Source organism: Nansenia antarctica, assembly GCF_963989245.1.
Source record: "Nansenia antarctica genome assembly, chromosome: 3".
Lineage (NCBI taxonomy): Eukaryota > Metazoa > Chordata > Actinopteri > Argentiniformes > Microstomatidae > Nansenia > Nansenia antarctica.
The window spans coordinates 1,033,281-1,056,170 of record NC_137688.1 but is presented as its reverse complement, the minus strand read 5'-3'; the positions used below and the strand labels follow the sequence as shown (position 1 = coordinate 1,056,170).

Below are 22,890 nucleotides of genomic sequence, written 5' to 3'. Positions count from 1 at the left end.
GTGAGCAACCATGCCGCTGACGCTGCCTCAAGGCACCCTTCCCCCTCGGGCTCGGCTAGCGGCCTCTCCCTGGAACCGCCAGGCGTGCCTGACACTGTCGAGTTGGCACTCATGGCTTCCATCTGCATCGATGCTCAGGAGCTCGGCGCCGTCTCCTGGCCCCTCCTCGCGCAAGAGACAGCGGCTGACGCACGCCTCGGCCGCCTGCTGGACATGATTGAGCACGGGGACGGAGTGGACGCGCATGACCCTGCCGTGGTGAGTTTGTCGCCGGTCTGTGACTCCATCTATGCGCAGGACGGGGTCTTGCTGTATCAGGATCGCGTCGTGATTCCCCTATCCCTCCGCGAGAGAGTCCTTCGACACCTTCATGCTGCCCACCAGGGGGTTTCGGCGATGGAGCAGCACGCCCGGGCCATAGTCTACTGGCCTGGGATGTCTGGGGATATCCGCACTGTCAGGACCGGGTGCGCGGACTGCAACCGCAATGCTCCATCACAGGCAGCTACGCCCCCTTTGTCATCTCCGCCACCGTCCACCCCGTTCGAGGCAGTGTTTGCTGACTTCTTTGATTACGGGGGCCGCCACTACCTGGTCGTCGGGGATCGGCTCTCAGGCTGGGTGGAGGTCCTGGGCGCTGCGGCCGGGACTGATGCTGGAGGCGCAGCTGGCCTTGTTCGCCACCTCCGCTCATTCTTTCGGACCTTTGGGGTGCCTGAGGAGCTTTCAAGCGATGGCGGCCCGGAATTTATGGCAAGCCACACTCAGGACTTCCTCCGCCTATGGCAGATCAGGCATCGTGTGTCCTCCGTCAGTTTCCCACAGTCTGTTAGACCCCAACCACAGCCTGTTAGACCCCAACCACAGTCTGTTAGACCCCAACCACAGTCTGTTAGACCCCAACCACAGTCTGTTAGACCCCAACCACAGCCTGTTAGACCTCAACCACAGTCTGTTAGACCCCAACCACAGCCTGTTAGACCCCAACCACAGTCTGTTAGACCCCAACCACCCCAACCACAGCCTGTTAACAAGCCACAAGCCCACTGTAGACAAATACAAATACAATCTTCATATACACCATGCAGGCTACTGATTAACAGTAGGCAAATGCCCATTGAACAGATTTATTCATTATCCTATCTTAAGAAAACTAATGTAACACTCTCATCTGGGGATTTACACGGCAAATCAAATGAAGAACTACAAATCCCAGATGACAGGGAGATGACGTATGACTGCTCTGATGAATCAACCCCTATTTCATTAATGTTCTCTATATAACGACGTCGATCATTGATCGGCAACGGCACTATATAATAGTTTGCCTAACTGGCCAACGGATTTGGGCTCCTAATATCTAAAAAGCACTACGGCTTTCTTATTTTTATCGGATTAAAGTAGCAAAGACCAGAAATTTCCATTGACCGCCAGTCAAACTTCTCCACTTCTATCACCCAAAAAGGGGCGTGGACATGACGGGAGAGCAAAGTACCCGGATGCGTTAGAATTGCATAGAGAGTTTGAATGTTGTCAGCTGGAAAGCGGATGTGTTTCCTAGAACATGTAAATGCAATTGCGTATCACATTATTGCATTACAATTTGAATATTGACTCAAATAACGCAGGCAAAAGTGGCAAATGAATATGCTATTTTGGGATTGCAAAGTAATTTGCACATTAGAATGAACTTTTGAATTTTGTCAGCTACAAAGCAGCGCATGACTTTGAAAATTAAATGTCAAATGGCTTTGCATTATAAGTTTAATATTGACAGCGAATGTGCACATCAGGTACATGCAAATGAAAATGCAAATCATTAGAATTGCATTTTAATTTGAATATTGTCTGAAAGAATACATGCAAAAGTGGAACATGCAATTGCAATCTCATATTGCATTAGCATTTGAATTAGGTCTACTATATGCTTCCATAGAGCTGGGCTCTCTGCCTACGTTATATAACGTCCTACATCTCATCCATCGTTTATTTCGCAATCGCTGACATTAATTATTTTCTTCAATATACAACTAGTCCAAGTCGTGGTGGATCCAGGAACACAGCTGTCACAGTTCTTCTTTGGATAAAACGCAAGGCAATAGACAATACAACGAAAGGTCAGTTTCTCCCGTTATTACTATTTTTATATTAACGTTATTACTCCCGTTATTCTCAAATTGTCCGTTTCTAAACTAAGGCTGGTCAAGACTGAACTTTGGGTGGGGATGGCGTGGCGACGAAAGACTTTGTTGTCAATCCACTCGTATCGAAATAAATACTTTTCGGCGCAATGTCACTTTTCTAAATGTTTTCTGGCTGTGTGTGTGTGTGTGTGTGTGTGTGTGTGTGTGTGTGTGTGTGTGTGTGTCCTGTGGAGGGCGATTTTCACATAACAACGTGGAGTCGAGGTGAGCGACATCTTACAGAGATGAGAGGTCTGGTCTGCTCAGAGTAACGGATCACTCATGACAACTCTCACGCTGCCCAAACAAGTCTCACGCTAAAAGAACTATTGTATTTTGAAATACATTTTCTATTGATCAATAAATTGTTTGTAACGTTGAATATACAGTGTACATATTCCAAGGGCATGTTTGAATGTTTATTAAAACAAAATACGCGTGATTAAGCCCATCAAAATCTCACTTCAGCCCAAAGTTTGCAACCCTGCATCACGATGAGCGCAATCAGCGCAGGTGTTTCCTTATGAATGTTGGTGATGGCACACAATGTCCTTTATGAATGTTGGTGATGGCACACAATGTTCTTTATGAATGTTGGTGATGACACCCAATGTCCTTTATGCATGTTGGTGATGGCACCCAATGTCCTTTATGAATGAATGAATGAATGAATGAATGAATGAATGGTCTTTATTGTCATTGCTATAGTACAGGTACCAAACAACGAAATTTAGGAGGGGTGGCTCCCCCGGTGCTAGGAAAGAAAAAAAAACTAAAAAAACACAAGAAGGGAAGGAGCTGGTTTACATAAATAAAGGCTATGTACACTATCCACTATACTATACTGTACAGATAGACGACTAGGGTTGTCATATTGCACATAGTGTTATTGCACATTCATTTGAAGTGTCGCAGTTTGCAGGCTAGAAATGTACATATTTGTGCCTCAGCACTACACCTGATTTTTTTTTCAGTCCAGCAGCTGCCATCAATCCGTCCAGACTGTCCAGGGCCCAGAACCTAGGTCTTTGCTGTGTTCAGGGCCTGGATGGCCCTGGGGTAGAAGCACCCAATGTTCTTTATGCATGTTGGTGATGGCACCCAATGTTCTTTATGCATGTTGGTGATGGCACACAATGTTCTTTATGAATGTTGGTGATGGCACACAATGTTCTTTATGAATGTTGGTGATGGCACATGTTATATCCTAACTAGGTATGTTGATATAACTAAATATACTTTCTATATAGTAGAGCAAGCAGGAGATGGAGACCGTGTTACGGTAGTGGTGATAACTTTATTAGTCAACAACGGAAACGGATAACACGTCATACATATATACTAGGCAGTACCCGGATGCCCCACAGGGTGGTAGTATAAGTACATGACAACTCCTTCCCACTTAATGAACAAGTAGGCTCACTAACAAACCCTTGAAATTAACAATCGCTCAGAACTCCCATCACAACAACAAGATCACTTTGTTAACTTGTTATAAACCATTCATCTTATTCTAAGGGAATGAGTTACGGACTACTCAAACCCTGACATGACCCAGGGGATTATTATGCCCCATTCTTGAGGGTCTGTCACATCCCTACTACAGATCCAGGCGTTTCGGCGGTCGCCGCTCTCTCTGTGACTGGCGATGAGTAGTACGGCCATCCGGCAGAACTACACTGTCTGTATCCGGAACAGGTTTCGGTGTGGAACACGGCGACAGTTCTGTCTCCGATACAGCGGTGAAAGTGGATCCAGAGTCAACAGGCTCCACTGTACCTGGTGTATCCTGGATGAGTGTGCTCTGGATTGGGCTGCCCCGGTTGCTTGGCTCAGCAGCAACCACTGGTGTGTTTTCCCCAGGTGTTGCAGACCCCGCGAGAAGCTGGTCGGTGTGTCTCCTCCAGACTAGGTCATCCTTGGTCCGCACTGTATAAGACACCGGCCCGGTCTGTTCCAGGACTGTAGCAGGCGTCCACTTAGCTCGGTTGTTATAGTTACGTGCCAGTACACGGTCACCGGGGCGGAAGGTCCTTTCTTTTGCTCTCTGCTCACGTCTCTTGACCTGAGCCTGTTGTTTCAGGTGCACAGTCTCTTTGGTCTTTGGGGGTTTCAGAAGGTCGAGATTGGTGCGGAGTTGTCTCTTCATGAGAAGTGCTGCCGGCGCGACTTGAGTGGTTGAGTGCGGTATATTTCTGTATGACAGCAGAAACCTATTGAGCCGCTGGTGGAGAGATCCTTGTCCCTGTGAGGCCTTCAGGCCGTTTTTCATGCTCTGAACAAATCTCTCAAATTCCCTCCAGGAATCTCTCAAACTCTTGTGAGACGAATTGGGGCCCGTTATCGCTCACCAGCTGTTCTGGAAACCCGAATCGACTGAACATCTCTCCTAGTTTCTCGATGGTTTTCTCTGCTGTGGTCGATCTCATTATCGCCACTTCCGGCCACTTACTGTGGGCATCAACCACCACCAGGAACATCCTCTCCTCCATCGGGCCAGCGAAGTCCACATGAACTCGCTGCCATGGTGCCTCCGGCCAATCCCACGGATGGAGGGGAGCTGGCTGCGGCATGCAGCGCACCTGCTGGCATGACGTACATGTTTTCACAGTCTCCTCGATCTGACCATCCAGTCCAGGCCACCAAAAGTAGCTTCTCGCAAGCTCCTTCATGCGGACGATCCCACTATGTCCTTCATGTAGCTGCAGTAGTAGCGTTTTCCGTAACACAGGCGGAATAATCACCCGGCGTCCCCAGAGGAGACATCCTGCCTGCACAGACAGTTCACTCCTTCTTGTGAGGTAGGGCTTGAGCTCGGGAAGGTCTCCCCTCCTACCGGTGATCAGTACATCCATCAGCGTTGACAATACAGGGTCATTCCGGGTGTGTCTCTTCACTTGAGCTGCTGTGATGGGCGCTTCCTCAACTTGACTGAAGTAGAAAATGCCGGTCCGTGTCGGCTCGGCACGGACCACAGGCAGGGGTAGTCTCGAGAGGCCATCCGCATTGGCGTGCAGCTCCGACTTGCGGTATTTGATGTCGTAGTCATGAGCAGACAACAACAAGGCCCATCTTTGCATCCTTCCCGCCGCCAGGGATGGAATGCCGGTGTGGGGCCCGAAGATTGTTGTGAGGGGCTGATGGTCAGTCAGGAGAACAAACTTTCTCCCAAAGAGATAGTGATGAATTTTTTTTACTCCAAACACAATCCCCAGTGCTTCACGTTCTATTTGTGCATAGCCGCTCTCAGCCTTGCTGAGTGTACGGGAGGCGAATGCAATTGGCCGTTCCTCCCCGCTGGGCATGATGTGTGAAACAACTGCTCCCACCCCATATGGGGAGGCATCACACGCCAGTTGTAGGGGCAGTGCGGGGTCAAAATGTGTCAGGGCGTCAGATTCCAGCAGCGCCCGTTTCGTTATCTCAAACGCAGCCTCACATTGTTGAGTCCATACCCAGGCTTGCCCGTGGCACAGCTGCTGATGTAGGGGTCGCAGTAGAGAAGACAGGTTCTGGATAAACTTCCCGTAGTAATTGAGGAGCCCCAGATAAGAGCGGAGTTGACTCACATTTTGAGGTGCTGGTGCTTCCACGATGGCCTTGGTTTTGGATGGAGCCTTGTGCAAGCCCTCCGCGTCAATCACGTGACCCAGATACTCGACGGAAGACTGGAAAAACTCACACTTTGACTTGCGAACTTTTAATCCATATTCTTCCAGTCGCTGCAGAGTGGCCTCCAGGTTCCCCAGATGTTCCTGTTCTGTCCTTCCAGTGATGAGTATGTCATCCAAATAACATTGGACCCCGTCTAAGCCGCTCAGTATCTGCTCCATCGCACGCTGGAAGAGAGCCGATGCAGACGTAATCCCGAAAGGTAGTCTGCAGTATCGGTACAGGCCCTTGTGAGTGACTATGGTGAGCAGGTCTCTAGATTTCTCGTCGACCTGCATCTGTAAGTAGGCTTGGTTGAGGTCGATTTTGCTGAATCTTTGTCCTCCAGCCAAGCCTGTGAACAGGTCCTCTATGCGAGGGAGTGGATAGTGTTCAGCCTCTAGCACAGGGTTCAGGGTGACTTTAAAATCTCCGCAGATTCTCACCGAAGTATCTTTTTTAATGACTGGTACGATGGGAGTGGCCCACTCACTTCGACTGATGGGCTCCAGCACCCCACTCTTGACCAATGATTCCAGCTCAGCTTCCACTTTTGGCTTTATGGCGTATGGGACTTGTCTCGCTTTCAGGAACTTGGGTCTGCTGTCTGGCTTGATGTTCAGACTGACTATGATGTCCTTCATTTTTCCAAGTTCCTCTTTGAACACCTCCGCATGTTTGTTCAGGATAGCAGTCAGAGGGGATTCCCCTTTGTTCAGCATGTGAACCTTGGGCCAGTCCAGTCGGAGTTCCGCCAGCCACGAACGGCCTAGCAGAGATGACAAGCCGCCCCCCACGACGTACAGTGGTAGGTGTGCGGTTTGCCCATTCACCTGGACTGTGACATGGATGACCCCCTTGGTTGGCACTGACTCGCCGGTGTAGGTTCTCAGTTTGAGTTTCGTTGGTTGTAGTGGCAGATGCGGCAGGGTTTCTTTGTAGACAGCATACGATATAAGAGAGACTGCTGCCCCAGTGTCTATTTCCATACGCACTGGTTTCCCCTCCAGCAGTGGAGTTTCGAAATAACCCCCTGCACCTCCCACTACTGACAGGACATACACAGGTTCCTCGTCTGATGAGCTGCTGAGATTAGCCGTAGCTTGGCTAGGTTGTACACTATGCACAGGCTGTCTCTTTTGGAATCTGTATTTTGACTTATTGTTGTCCAGACTAGGATTTTTAATCAGTCCCTTACTTTCGCATGCCCGTTCAATGTGACCTTTTTTTCCACACTTCCTGCAGTCCACATCCTTACTCCAACACTCAGCAGCCAAATGTCCACTCTTGTCGCATCTGTAACATTTGCTCTGGGTACCTCTGTCCTCTGCGGAGACTCTGTGCAGCGTACCGCTCTCCCTGAGCTGATGAGCGTCCTTGGTCGCTAATTCCATGGACACACTCACTTCAATAGCTCTTTCCAGGGTAAGTGCACTTTCAGTTAAGAGGCGTTTCTGGGCAGCCTCACTCCTGAGGCCGCACACGAGCCTGTCCCGTATGGTGTCGTTCAGTACATTGCCGAATTCACAATGCTCTGTCAGCCTTCTAAGGGCAGCCACAAATGTCACTACTGACTCCCCCTCCTCTTGGTTCCTTTTATGGAAGCGAAACCGCTCCGCAATCACCAGGGGCTTTGGTGAAAAGTGCTCTGACAGGGTTTTCACAATAGCAGCATAGTTTTTAGTCCCAGGTTTGTCCGGCTGGACTAGTGCACGGAGCAAATTATATGCTTTAGGTCCCATGACACTCAAAAACGTCGGCACCAACTTCACCCCTTCAATACCATTTGCTGCTGCAAAGTACTCAAAACGTTCAGTGTAGGAGTTCCACTGCTCCGTACCTTCCTCAAAGGGGCCGATGCTTCCCAATATCCCCGCCATAATAACAGCTGGGATAGGCTGGGCTGGTTCAGCTGGCTGCCGCTGTTCGCCGTCAGACATGCGTCACTTTCACTGCCGGTGCTAGCAATGCTAATGTTGTTAGCATACCTTGGTAGCCTGGCTCCGTCGTAACGTCTCCTAACTCTACTACAAAACCGACGAAAACACACGTAAGTCTTGCCGATCCTCGTCGCCACTTGTTATATCCTAACTAGGTATGTTGATATAACTAAATATACTTTCTATATAGTAGAGCAAGCAGGAGATGGAGACCGTGTTACGGTAGTGGTGATAACTTTATTAGTCAACAACGGAAACGGATAACACGTCATACATATATACTAGGCAGTACCCGGATGCCCCACAGGGTGGTAGTATAAGTACATGACAGCACACAATGTTCTTTATGAATGTTGGTGATGGCACACAATGTCCTTTATGAATGTTGGTGATGGCACACAATGTCCTTTATGCATGTTGGTGATGGCACCCACATGTTCTTCTGGGGAACATTCGGTACGTTTAATAGTGTCGTATATTTCTGTAGTATGTATGATCTATGTATGAATATGTAGTATGTTTTGAACACACACACATACCAGGGCATGCGGGGACATGATGCCCTCTAACGGTGAGGGTTCTATGGCAACCAGATGACCAACAGAGACCTTTGGGGGTTGGGCAGGGACACACATGCACGCTGGCCCCTCCCCTCTGGAGGGGAACGGGGAGAGAGACACAGAGAGCGCTCTCTTCCCACCCGAGGTCCATGGAGAACGCATGTAATGTATGAATCTGCCTGTAACTGATTAAATTGTCTTAAACTAACTGTTCTTTGATTCATAATCAATAAGAATACACGACAGTAAATGGCGAGCAAGCAACGGAGATAATATAACTTAATTTACAGTATTGTGCGGACTCTTCAATTCGACGAAGAAGGTAGATTTTCTGCAGAGATCTCTCTCTAGTCGATTGGTGTGTTTAAAATAGGCTGTAAATCTCAGATAAGTTATAGTCAAAAGAATCTGTGTAACGGTAATCTTGTTGGAATAGAAGCAAACTTTTCATAATCTTTGATGGGTGGGTGGTGAGAGCCGGACTTGGAAGCCCGTTTTTTGTAAAATATAGTGTTTGATGGTAAGGTTTGTTTGTACGGTATTGGAATATCGTGTGTGTCTGTGTAAAATTCGGTGAGGTTGTGTTTATGTGTTGGAGTGTGGGTGGACTTGGTAGTCTGTTTTATATTGTAGCAGTGGAGAACATGTGAGACTCTTTGTCTGTGTGAGAGGACGCCATTGTGTGGGCGGCCATTTGCAGTGTACTGTCGGCGGAGTTTAGACGCCATTTGCATTTAGACGCCATTTGCAGTGTGTCAGAGAGTCCATTCTTAGACGCCATTTTTCTTTGTCCTTGGGGAAGGACACACACAGAGGCCATCTCTGTGTGGGAAACGTGAATACATTGTAGTGATTCAAAGATAGAAAGATAGTGGATTGATCATCGGGGGATTTAAAGTAGTTTAAAGATATTTGTCATAGTTTGTTAAAAGTAAAGATAGATTGTGACTTTAGGTTAGATTCAAAGCATATGAGGCAATTTGTGCGTGAGCCTAGACAAGGCTGCTTTCCCTGAGCAGAATCACAGCAGGGTCACAGACCCCAATAAAACGGCCCTGCCTGCTTGCATAGAATGTTGACGAGAGATCTGTAGAGATCACTCATAGATTGATGTTTTTAAATGATTGTTCTATATTAAATTACTTTAATTAATTTAATTAATTACTTATCAGTTGAATTAATTATTCAGATCATTCATTTTCTGTTTCCCAAAACAATTGATTGATTCCATAAGTTTTAAATCAATGTATATGATGATATAGTGAATAATTCTAACTAATCATTCATTCCTTTCACTTAACAATTGATTTAGGTATAGATTGTAAAAGTAAAAAAGATAGATTGAGAGTTTTAGGTAAGATATAGTCATTCTGTAAGACATCTTCGGTGTGGCGGCCTCTACTGGTCGAAACACGATGGGATGTTTTTAATTATTGACTGCCCTCTAGTGGATGAAACAAGATAGGACGTTTTTAATTATTTACTGCCCTCTAGTGGATGAAACAATATAAGACATTTTTAATTGTTTGCTGCTCTCCAGTGGACGGAATACGATAAGACACTTTGGAACACTGGTCCTCCATCAGTGCATCCGCCTGAGGTCGACGACATAGTCTTTTACAATGATAAATGGATGGTTACTTCAATTAATTTAAGTAATTACAAATTGATTGAATTAATTATTCAGATTATTTCATTTTCAGTTTTCACAAAACTTTGATCAATTGGTTTATAGTGGTCTAGGGATGACGTTTTCTTCCACAGGATTACATCAATGAAGTGTAAATGACTAAGTCTAGTTGATTGTGCATTCCTTCCGAGTAGCAGGTCGATTTCCTTACAGATTGTAATTGATAATTGATCATTTTGTTCCTTTCAAATAACAAGTCGATTTCCTTACAGATTGTAATGAATAATTAATCATTTTATTCCTTCCCAATGACAAGTCGATTTCTTTACAGGTTGTGATTAATATTCGTGTTTTACATCTTTTTATTTGCAGTTAAGTTCTTTTTTCACAGTTCTTGATTAAAGAATAGCAGAACAGTTTCTATCTGAGGATTGATCAAGCAAAGGGTTTTTGTGGATCGGTGAATACTTAGGTGTTGATCAGCCTTTGTGATTTAATAATTGTGTTGACCAGAACTGTAATTAGTATTGAATGAGTAATTAAGTGACACATTCATAAACAATTAGGAAACACATTTAAGTATAAAGTACTTACACAGAGATTAGATTTAAGTTAATACTGCACTGACATACACAAGAGGCAAGTCTGTTATTCTGGAGTTGCAGGGTTTTTGTGGGGATGGTTAATACAGTTATATTGGACTAGCATTTGTTTAGCAAACAAGACAAAATAAGGTGGGTTGTAAGAAGCGTACACCTTATCTAATATAGAATATTGTCAGCATATTGAACAAGTAGAATGGGGTCAAATTCTACGAAGCTGTTAAAAGATATTAGTGAACATCGTGGAATGTTGGCTACGTTATCCCCTATGGCTATAGTGGAAAAAATGAATCCTCTTGTTAGGGAAATTAGCAAAATGTCAACGAAATGGAATAGCCGTTGGGCATACATTGAACAGCCGTGGCCGAAAGAGGGCAGCATTAATTTACAATTAATTGCAACATTGGAAATACTTATCAATGGGCACAAAGCACATCAAAGAGGAAAGATTAGATCAGAGAAACGCAAGTTAGAGTTAGCTATTTTAGATCTATTTAAGGTAGAGGGACAGAAAATAGCTCAGTGTCCTGCCTCCAGTCCCCCTCCATATGCTAAGGCACTGGAGGATCATTCCCAGAAGAAGAAGAAGGAGCCAAGGGGAAAAGGGGACGACAGGAGTGACGAGGAGGATGACAGCGAAGATGGCAGTGAAGACTCAAGTGATGACGACAATGCAGATGGAGGCTACAACGCGCAGGTCAGGAAGATGATAGCCACAGCCGAAAGGAAAGGTGGGAGAAGACGCCCGGAGAAAGAGGGAGATTGTCACCGAATGTCATCAAATACATTAAAGAACTGTCCAGTGCTGATTCGGGGTAACAAGATGGAATATCATCCGTGGCATCATACAGATTTGTCTGAAGTGATCGAGAAACTCCCAGTTCTTCAAGAGGGAGGACATTCGTGGACGCGAGAGGTCGACGTGATACTGACAGGAACGCAGGCCGCGATGGGAGACCTGAAAAGACTCTTAGCTTTTATTGCAGGATTGGATACAATGCAGGAAATATTGATGAAGGCAGGACTTCATAGATATATCAATACATCAGTTTATGATCCAGAGCTCTTCGCAGCAAACAGAGGCAGGCTGTGGAAAGCAATCAGAGAGACCTACCCTACTCACATTCACCCAGACAATATCATTGTGAAGCCACTGGGGGGGGATGAGAATCCCAGGGGTTATATTGCCCGTATGCACTCTCAATGGAGAAGTGTGACAGGGAAAGACGCTGAAGATAACCCCTTAGAAAAATCCATAATCAGGGAAAAAATACAAGAAGGGCTTCCTACCCCAGTTAAGGATAAGCTAGCAGAAGTGGTGGGGCTACGACACATGAACAAAGCTGTTTATATAGACCACGTAGCTCATCAAGTTGAGTTATATCGAAAGAACATTCAGATACAGAAGGCACGAGACGAAGAATCCCTCAGAATATTGACTCATTTGCAATTGACTGAAAGCGAGAGGAACATAGAGGGAGTGCAGGCTTTAGCCCCACAGCAACAGCCCCCTGGAGTGCAGACTGCTACTTACCAGTCCTACTCACAGGGGCCACAAGGGGGGTATCCTGCTACTTACCAGTCCTACCCACAGGGGCCACAAGGGGGGTATCCATACCCACAAGGGCCACCAGGGGTGCAAGCGGTTCCATACCAGATGTACACACAGCCTGGCCAAGGACCACCACCAGGGGGATGGACAGCAGCAGGGAAGGAGATGCTAGAACCATGCCAATGCGACCAGAATGGACATCTAGCCTGTGCCTGCTGCAACAGGCCCCAGGGGGGCGCAGGGGGGAGCCGAGGAGGAGGATATTGGCCCCCTACTACACCTGCTCCAGGAGATATGAACCCTTACGGAGGCCCAGCAGCTGGCCTATAGGGGTGCCCGGAAGATCCGAGTGGGAGGTGCCAGCTGGTGGTGACAAAGAAGCCTGAAGGCGCCACGCACCTCCCTATGTCTAGAGAATATGTGAAGACAATCGGATTTGAGGGAATTAAACAGCTGATTCCTACAACTGAGCTTGTAGACTTAGAGTACAAGGGACAGAGAGCAACTCTGTCAACACTTGTGTCAGAACACACGCCAACAGGGCTGCTAGGGAGAGATGCTCTATGCCAATTGAACTGTACAGTAAAATGCACACCTGACGGCTGTCAGGGGACGATGCCATCCGGTGCTCAGGTTCCATCGACAGCCAGAGTGATTAAGCATAGAACAGACCTACAAGCTTTGCCTTTAAAGGGAGCTGATATAGAATATTGGGTTGATGGGTCTTGTTACGGGGTAGGAGAAACGTTGTGCGCTGGGTATTCCTTAGTTAAAGCACAGAATTCAAAGTTTATTGTAGAACAGGCTGAGGCAGTTCCTCAGCCTTGCTCGGCTCAGTTGGCTGAATTGATTGCCCTCACAGAAGCATGCAACTTGGGAACCGGACGGAGAGTGACAGTGTACACCGACTCTGCCTATGCACATAATGTTTGTCATTTTAATGGAGCTGTATGGAGGGGGCGGGGTTTTAAGAGAACTGATGGTACGCCTATACAGCATCACGCACAGATCATGAAGCTGTTACAAGCCATGATGAAGCCAAAGGAATTAGCTATAGTGAAGTGTGCCACACACAGGTCTGACTCATCACATGTCACACAAGGTAACAGGGCTGCAGAGGATGCAGCCAAAGCCATTACAGGAGCAGACAAGGCAGGTAAAGGTCTTCTGGTCACACATGAAAAGCAATTACAGGGCATGGTCACACTTGAGGATTTATTGATGTTACAGAGTAGAGTAACTACGTTAGACAAGAGCGTTTGGCTAGCAAGGGGGGCAAGTCAGGATGACACAGGTCTATGGAGGAATCATGAGGGGTTGGTTGTAGCACCCTCAGATTTATTAGGCATGTTAATACAGGAAGCTCATGGATTAGCACATGTGGCTAGGGGGGAGGTAAGACGCAAGATCACCAAGAAATATGGGTTTTGGAGTCCATATTTGATGGAACAGATTGACCATGCTTTAGGTCAATGTGGGGTCTGTTGGAGAAACAACATCAGAGTGGGTACACCAGTGGTGTCTGGGCATATCCCTACCCCAATAGGGCCACGGGTGGTGGACAGGGGGGTGGATGTACAGAGTAGGCAGGATGTTGTGCCAACAGGTGCCGAGGTCCCCAGAGAACCTGAGAAGGAGGAGCTACGAGGAGATGCTGTGGTGTTGCCAGAGCCAGTGGCAATGCCAGTGTTACAGCCAGTGACATTACCGGCAGTGCCTGAAACCGAGGGGACAGTGGAAAGCTGTCCAGATGCCAATAAACCAGAAACTAACGAAGCAGAGAGGGTTGACAGTCTGGAGGTCCAGCCTGGGAGTGTCCAAAGCCTGGACACCTGTGCTACTGGGGATGCTGGCGAGTGCCTGCACCATGCTTCAGATGATGCTGAGGGCGACTCCCCAGACCTTGATCAGCGTGGGAGGGGACCAGGCGGTTGCCTGAACCTCAATGACACTGACGGACGACGACCAGTTAGGAAAAGATTAAAGACTATGAATAGGGTAGTGAAGCAGCAGATCAAAGGGAACGACGGGAATGGACAGCAGATGATAGCATGGCTGGAAACGGTCTTAGGGGCATGGGAAACTTATTTTGCCAAGATAGGAGCACCTATTATAGCAGACATGATTTTTGACTTTCTTAGGAGGCAGGGCCTCATTGACTGTTTTTGGAAAATCAGTCACTCAGTCCACGTTAATGAACTTTTCAGAAGACTAGTCCTCACCTGAGGTGAAGATCTATGCATTAATGCATTCCCTTTGTCCTATGCTTACTGTTGGAAAATTATGTGTTATGATAACTGAATGTCATTATTTGTGTATTGTTTGTTTATTTCTATATCGTATGTGATTGATGTCAGTTGAGAAGTGATGTAGTGGTTATGCAAAGATAGGAAAGAGGTTCTGTTCCTAGCGCAACGAAAATGGAAGCTGCTGACTATGAAAGTGTTATCAATCTGAGACAGCGGTAAAGGCTGTTCTCCAACTGGGTACAAGTGCTAGTAACCTCTGACCCTGACGCTTCAAGGACAAAGAAAACATCGGTCGTTGGAAGTTTCTGTATTGATTTGTGCATGATGAACTGTGTTTAGTTTAATTGTGATTGTTATTTTCAAAATTCTTTTTATTATTGGTTGTTTTCTATTTTTTGTTTATGATATCTTTGGTTCCTAATACTGGTCCTGGGTTGGTCTGTGTTATTGTGCTTCTTGTGTTGTGTGTTGGTGTAGTTTTTCTGTCTGTTGTTGTTTATTTTTTAATTTTTAATTTTATTTGAAAAAAAAAAAAAAAAATTTTTTTTTTTTTTGGGGATGTTTTGTGGGGTTTTGTGTTTTTGTTTTTGTTTTATGGTAGTTTAGTTTCGGAACACCCTCTGGGTGGTCCGAGGGGGGATGTGTCGTATATTTCTGTAGTATGTATGATCTATGTATGAATATGTAGTATGTTTTGAACACACACACATACCAGGGCATGCGGGGACATGATGCCCTCTAACGGTGAGGGTTCTATGGCAACCAGATGACCAACAGAGACCTTTGGGGGTTGGGCAGGGACACACATGCACGCTGGCCCCTCCCCTCTGGAGGGGAACGGGGAGAGAGACACAGAGAGCGCTCTCTTCCCACCCGAGGTCCATGGAGAACGCATGTAATGTATGAATCTGCCTGTAACTGATTAAATTGTCTTAAACTAACTGTTCTTTGATTCATAATCAATAAGAATACACGACAATAGACCTGCCATCTGAGGGCTGAGGGGACATGGGACACCGGGGATTCTAGGGCTACATTTAGCTTACTTACACTGCAGTGAAATGTGACCCAAATCCGACCTGGGTCGCGTTTTGAGGTGGTATTATATCGGATACATGTCTGATATTTAACAACGTCTGAACTGTCAAGTCGCATTTAATGCGACTTTTACGTCACTCTAGCAGGGTTGCCAGATGGGATTGACAATTTACAGCCTAACCAGCCCATAACCGCTAAATCCAGTAGCCCATTCGGCGGTAATCCGCCCCATCTGGCAACCCTGCACTCTAGACGCAATTGCTCATATCTTTACCGGCTTCCACTGCACAAAAACTTGACAATGAAGCCGGTGTTATCCTATATATATTATCCTATATATTATATATCATAAATCTAGATATACTTGCAGTATACACTCAGAGTAGACCTACAAATCCTACAAAGAGACTTCGATTTAGATATAGTAATCTAAAAATGTATTAGGCCCCTATACTTTATTTTATTTCTTTTTTTGTTTCTTTTTATTTTACTACTTGATCTTTTCAGTTTGTAAAGCATCAGAGGCTTGTTAGCCTACTTCTGATTTAATCGGATGGGCCAGATTTCCTAGGCTTTTTGACAGTATGTGGACAGTAGGGTTGGGCAATCCAATGCTTAAAACCATTAAACCGTCCCCAAATTTCACCGCAGTATGCGGTATTACCGCGGGATTAAAAATCACATTGGAGGGCTTTGACGGAGCTGCCAATTTCAACCCTCTCTGCTCTGTGTGTTTCTCGTTGCAGATGGATCTGAGGCTGTTGCTGATAGCAACGTTACTAGGAATCCTTTGTTCCTGCAGTGCACAGCAGGGTAAGGGTCGCTCCGTTCACTCACACTGTTGTACGACATCTCCTCTTTAGTCTTTACTGTCCTGTTTAGTGTTGGAATATATATATATATTAAACGCACGTTCGCCATGTTACCAAAGTGTGGTAACTCATTTGTTAAGGCAGTAAGTGTAGGAAAAACTCGCACACTGCTTAAACTTTAAGGAAAACTCCTTAGACAGAGATTAGAAAAATATTAGTTTCTTTATTTTATCATGCTCTTAGAAAAGTGCTAAGTGATCTGGTGCAAAAAGAATGCACTAGAATAGAATATTTAAATGTTTTATTTTAACTAATGACGTTACTTTTCAGGATGCCATGTTGCAACTGGCCGGGGACTTCAGCTGAAAATTAGTCGACTAGGCTAACGCTGCCTTTTTTACCGTATTTTATATGGTTCATGTATTTGGATTGTCCTCGATATAATAAACTAATAAACTAAACTAAACGAAACTCATTTATGCTGAATGTCCTTGTTTGATGATGTCATTAAGTGTAGATGGCTTCGGCATGACTGGATAAACTGAAAGCAATGTTGTGTTTCAGAGCCAAGAAGAAGAGGCTGTAATTGAATTCAATCTTTTTTTGTGAATGCTGTCTCCGTTAGAAAAGTGTCTTCATGAAATGATTTGTGTGTTTTCAGAGGGCAGTGATTGTATCAAGGCCAACGCCCAGTCCTGTGGAGAGTGTATCCAGGTGGCAGAGAGGTGTGGATGGTGTACAGATGCTGTAAGTGGAAAAGCTAAGTTATCAGAGGAGAAACCTGGCTTGTGCGTGCGTGCGTGCGTGGATCAAAGTAAAGGCCGGTTTAGGCTTCTGCGTAAAGTCGACGCCGTAGGCTACGCGTAAGCTTACGTAGTCCCGCATGACCGTGCGTAGCCTTGACGTGCTCCTCTCAAAAAATCTAACCACCCGTCAGAGCGCACGTAACCGTAAGCTCTGTGATTGGTCCGCTTGGTAGAACATGATTCAGACAAGATTCCGACTCTCTCGTCGCCCAAAATGCGGAAGTCATGACAGAAATGTCATTCACCTTTTCTGTAATTACTTATTAATAACGATTTGAAAAAGTATGCTAACCATCGTATTATCTTAGTTTAATGTCATTTCAATGCATCATAGAACTTTTATATACAACAAACATAACAACAAAAAGATCGCTATTATGCCGCTTTGAGCTTTGAGCTCCGTTGAGTTCCTAACCGGAAGAGGCACAGCACAGGGGCTGAAAACACACTGCCACCTAGCGATGTGACGGTGTAATTGCAGCGCGGACCAACGTCGAACTATAAACTTGGAGAGCCCTCGCGTAGTCTACGGGGTAGCCGCACGTAAATTCGACGCAGAAGCCTAAACCGGCCTTGAGTACGTCAATGTTGTTGTTTTTGTTGATGTTGTTGTTGTTGTTGTTGTTGTTGTTGCCGTTTGTGTCCTGCAGAACTTCCTGAAGCAGCTGGGAGAGTCCAAGTCGGCCCGCTGTGATGAGCTGGCGTCCCTGATCAAAAAGGGCTGCGATGAGGCCAAGATCGAGTACCCCAGAAGCCATTACGCCATACACGAAGACAAGCCCTTCACCAACCGCCCGAGAAGCTCAGCCCAGAACAGCCCAGAACAGATCACTCAGATTCAGCCTCAGAAGCTCACGCTGACCCTCAGATCTGGTAAAGCCCTCACAGACTCCTGCCCACCTCACCCCCCTGGTCATGTTTATGTTGAATGACATATTTAAAGTATATATAGAGTTGCCTCAGCCACTTCAGTACAACAATACTTCAAGTACTTTCATTTCAGCATTCAATGTGTCCCTGGTCCCACCTTTCCCAGAGTTAATCTGTCCCTGGTAGGGGTGGGCATCGACGATCGATAATTGATCGATAAGGATCTTGGTCGATCACAAAATAAAACATTTGGTCGATCACAAACAAATTATTATTATTTTTATTTTTTTGTTGTGATCGACCAAATGTTTTATTTTGTGATCGACCAAGATCCTTATCGATCAATTATCGGTCGTCGATGCCCACCCCTAGCAGTGACCCAAAACCCTGGTCCAGGATTCCTCAGGTGTGACATAGCAGTAGGCTGGGATAAAAACCTGGACCCACTGCAGCTCTACAGGACCAGGATTGGCTATCACTGCTCTAGTGAATCCTTTCCATTTTCATCACTGATGTCTCACCCTGTCATTATCTTCGCTAGGTGACCCCCAGAGGTTTAACCTGAAGTTCAAGCGTGCGGAGGACTACCCCATCGACCTGTACTACCTGATGGACCTGTCCTCCTCGATGAAGGACGACCTGGAGAACATCAAGAACCTGGGAACTGACCTCATGAGGGAGATGCAGGAGATCACATCAGACTTCAGGATTGGTGAGAAGAAGAATAGGGATTACATTTGATATTGTTGGATCTAATGGGGTTTTCTAAAACATATATTCTCATGTCACTCACACACTCACATACACACACACACACACACACACACATTCTCTCTCTCTTTAGTTCTCTCGTAACAAAAGTATCAGGCTACGTCACTGCTAAGGTCAGGATGATCTTGACTGTTAGTAGTTGACACCACAAATAGGCAGATTCGGGGGTGTTATCTTAAGACCTTGGGGGTCGTAGGCGCCAGAGATGGGCAGGGGAGTGTGAGCTAACTTACTGTGTAACATCTGTGATAACATGAAAGGTATTTAAGTCTGCCTGTATTCAAGAATGGGTTGTCTAAATGCTTGTACGAAAGAACTAAAGGACTAAAGAGTTCATCATTACGACCCGTGTTGGATTTCTATTCCTTGTCCAATCGTGTATGCTGCACACCTGATCTATAGAGATGACACAACGCATTTAAGATCACAAAAGCCTCAATAGATTGATCCATTCCATCTTTACCGACGAGAAGAAGGCAGGTTTCTCTGGACACAGATGAAGTCTAGTTTATAAAACTCCACACCAAATGTTTGCGTACGTACAAATGAGGAAATCTACGGCAAAGATATAAATCACTTAGTTCACTCCCACAATTACCCATAAATGGTTAAAGAAGCACCCTCAATTCATATTATATGCCGATAAATGTCCTTGATAATTATTATTAATTAAATTATTATTATTATTGATAATCCCTATGTAGACTATGTCTGTGCGAAAATGGCAATTTCAGAGCGCAAAGGTAAGAAGAGAGATTTCTCAGACTGTGAGACTGAGACGTTTGTTGAGGTCAGAAAAAAGCTTGGTTTGTTAGCCTTAGCGCTGGCATTACAAATAAAAGGAAATGTGTTTAGTGGCAACATGTAGTAGCAGCTGTCAGTGCTGCCAGCTCTGAGAGCCAAACCAGAGTTGAAGAAGAAGTGTTTTTTATAATGCTATGTGTAATTGTGTGGTATGAGACAAGCTTGAATAGGCTCCTGTGAATCTGTTTGTATGTAGTATATATTTTTTTATATATACAAGGACGTCTTCTTTGGTATTTCTTGGCAAACTGCCCCTCCAAACAAACACATAAGATTAAAACCAGGGGTGTTGTGGTAGAAAACAAAGTTGGGTAAATGCTGGACACCGGAGAAAATGTTGATCATAAACGCTAAAGTTCGCTATAACAGTCTCACCCGTTGGTCACCCTCCACCCGCTGGCCCCACCCTCCATCCGCTGGCCCCACCCTCCACCCGCTGGCCCCACCCTCCACCCGCTGGCCCCACCCTCCACCCGCTGGCCCCACCCTCCACCCGCTGGCCCCACCCTCCATCCGCTGGCCCCACCCTCCACCCGCTGGCCCCACCCTCCACCCGCTGGCCCCACCCTCCACCCGCTGGCCCCACCCTCCATCCGCTGGCCCCACCCTCCATCCGCTGGCCCCACCCTCCATCCGCTGGCCCCACCCTCCACCCGCTGGCCCCACCCTCCACCCGCTGGCCCCACCCTCCATCCGCTGGCCCCACCCTCCATCCGCTGGCCCCACCCTCCATCCGCTGGCCCCACCCTCCACCCGCTGGCCCCACCCTCCACCCGCTGGCCCCACCCTCCACCCGCTGGCCCCACCCTCCATCCGCTGGCCCCACCCTCCACCCGCTCTGTCGCTCTCTAACCTCCAGTACCTACAGGGGAGGGAGAGGGGGGGGGTTGATAAGTCATGGGCTCCCTGCCTTGTTATTTTGTATTTTATATTGTTAAACTTCAGGCAGGCAGCTATACAAAGCGGAGCCATCCAATTACACCAAACTTAATGTATTAAAATGTTTAATTAAACAATGATTAAACAACGAAAGTGTCCTGACTGAACCAGTAATAATAGACTCTAAATCTATTGTTTACCATGGCAGGCTTCGGCTCAATCGTGGAGAATCCGTGCACGAGCAACGAGAACTGCCCCCGCTCCTTCAGCTACAAGAACGTCCTGAAGCTGACTGACCAGTACCACGAGTTCAACGACCTGGTCAGCAAGCTGCAGATCTCTGGCACCCTGGACTCACCTGAGGGGGGCTTCGATGCCATCATGCAGGTGGCTCTCTGTGGGGTGAGTGGGGAACCTGGAGTAACAGTAGTATTTCAAGCAGGATTCAAATTCGGAGGTGGGGGCGACTCTTGGGGGTCCCAGTCAGGGGAGGCTGGTGGAGGTGGAAAACGGAGGACAGGCTCATTGTAACAAGTGTAATGGAATGAGGAATGGTATCAAACACCATTCAAATTAGTTTACATTTGGTTATGGACAGCTTTAGGTTTTGACTTAGTCAGGCTGTTAATGGGATGCTGGTCAGAGAAGTCATTTTAATCTCTCCCTTGGAAGTGTTGTTTCTCTAACCCACTGCCCCCCCCCCCCCCCCCCCCCCCCCTCAGGACGACATCGGCTGGAGGAACGCGACCCGTCTGCTGGTGTTCTCCACGGACGCTGGCTTCCACTTCGCTGAAAAAAATCGTTCTGACAGGAAAAAAAAACAAATAAAAAGGGTCAAGAAGTGTCACCTGGAGAACAACATGTACACAATGAGTCACTACTACGTACGTGTTTCCTGTCTCGAAAAAATGACCCTGTTCACTGTTTTATTTCACCTTTAAGTATCCAGGTAAAACCCATCAGTCAGACTAACCATTGACATTTGGAGCTGGAGATTTGTGTTTTTACGTTCTTCTCTTTTTCATCTTTTTAACTGGCAGGACCATCCCTCCATCGCACATTTGGGCCAGAAACTGAGCGACAACAACATTCAGACCATCTTTGCTGTTACTGAGGAATCCCAGGCTGTTTACAAAGTAAGGAGTGTGTGTGTGTGTGTGTGTGTGTGTCTTCACTTCTAATCAGTTTCATATTGGGCTAATTCTTCTATGTAGAAGATTGATGTTTGATGTTATCCCTCTGTAGGAACTGAAGAATCTCATCCCCAAGTCTGCTGTGGGAACCCTGTCCTCCAACTCCAGCAACATTATTCCAGTCATTATTGATGCCTACAATGTGAGTACAACAACTAAAGGCATATTTGGCTCAGAGACACTCTTAATTCGATGTATTATTGTTATTCAATGCTCCTTTGCATACACTAGGGCAGGGGTCACCAACTACATTTGTCCAAGGGCCAGAATTTTTCGAAGCATACACTGTGGGGGCCGGACTTATATTAATTTATTTTATTTAGGCATAATTAGCATATTATTGTTTAATATTTTCACTTTCTTTCAAAATGTATGTTATTAATGGCTTATTATCAGTGTTAACAGACTCCTGACACCTATACTGCAGCCAGCCACCAGGGGGCGATCAAGATATTTTGGCTTCACTTTGTTATTACACATTGTAATAATTTTCAGTTATCAATCATGCAAAATGTCACTCTCAAACAACCTGAAGCGTAAAATTCACGTGGAAAACCGCAGCTTTAATGAGGAATGGACTGACAAGTACGCATTCATCTTGCCAACATTTAGTAAAGCAAAACCTGTATGCCTCATCTGCACTGAAACGGTAGCTGTTGAAAAACGATACAATCTTCGCCGTTACAATTATACAAGGCATGCAGCTTTCAGAGAATCATACCCTGAGAAGTCATACCCTGAGAAAAAAAATTGCAAGCTTAAAAGCTGGATATGGATATGCCAGTGGAATTATTAGCAGAACGTTATCTGAACGAGAGGGCAACTAGTGCATCTCTCCATGCTGTCTGGGTTCTCTCCAAGCATAACAAGCCATTTACCTCATTCATTTTTTGACTGAGAAGTTAGTTGTTATTTAAGTCACTATAATGTGCATGTGAAAAAATAGGCTATAACACGAAATGTTAAACAAGAGCATGTGTGGAAAAGAAACACGAAATGTTAAATGAGATCTATGAGTGTCCCCTCATTCTTGCATGCGAATAGGCGCTACGTCTGCCGCATTCCATTTAAAAGATGGGAATTAGTTTCAGCTTTGCTACTGCTATTTAGATGCAAGGTTGCAGCTTTGTGAATGAGTTAGGTCTGAATTGTCCTGCATTGGAAGAACTATACATGCTATGGCCGCGTTCGTAAATTCGCTCTGAGAGAATCAGAGCGTCCACGTGACTGCCTCTAGTCCAATCAAATTACTTGGTTCCATGATGACGTTGAATCCAGTGTGCGCATCGACGAATTTACGAACGCGCCCTACATGTTCTAAACGGTATTTCCGTCCTCATATTTTCTGAA

General features: G+C 45.9%; 1 protein-coding gene across 1 annotated transcript in view; it reads left to right on the top strand.

Annotated features, from left to right (window-relative positions):
* The first annotated feature begins 2,030 nt into the window (after positions 1-2,030).
* LOC308153475 (integrin beta-1-like) overlaps positions 2,031-22,890 on the top strand; it is a 34,975-nt gene continuing 14,115 nt past the window's right edge. Inside the window, exons 1-9 of the mRNA XM_080526633.1 lie at positions 2,031-2,117; positions 16,152-16,218; positions 16,879-16,964; positions 17,674-17,896; positions 18,435-18,605; positions 20,556-20,749; positions 21,070-21,231; positions 21,388-21,483; positions 21,593-21,682. Coding sequence (XP_080382759.1) covers positions 16,152-16,218; positions 16,879-16,964; positions 17,674-17,896; positions 18,435-18,605; positions 20,556-20,749; positions 21,070-21,231; positions 21,388-21,483; positions 21,593-21,682 — 1,089 coding nt within the window. The 5' untranslated portion in view covers positions 2,031-2,117. The remainder of the gene's footprint in view (positions 2,118-16,151; positions 16,219-16,878; positions 16,965-17,673; positions 17,897-18,434; positions 18,606-20,555; positions 20,750-21,069; positions 21,232-21,387; positions 21,484-21,592; positions 21,683-22,890) is intronic.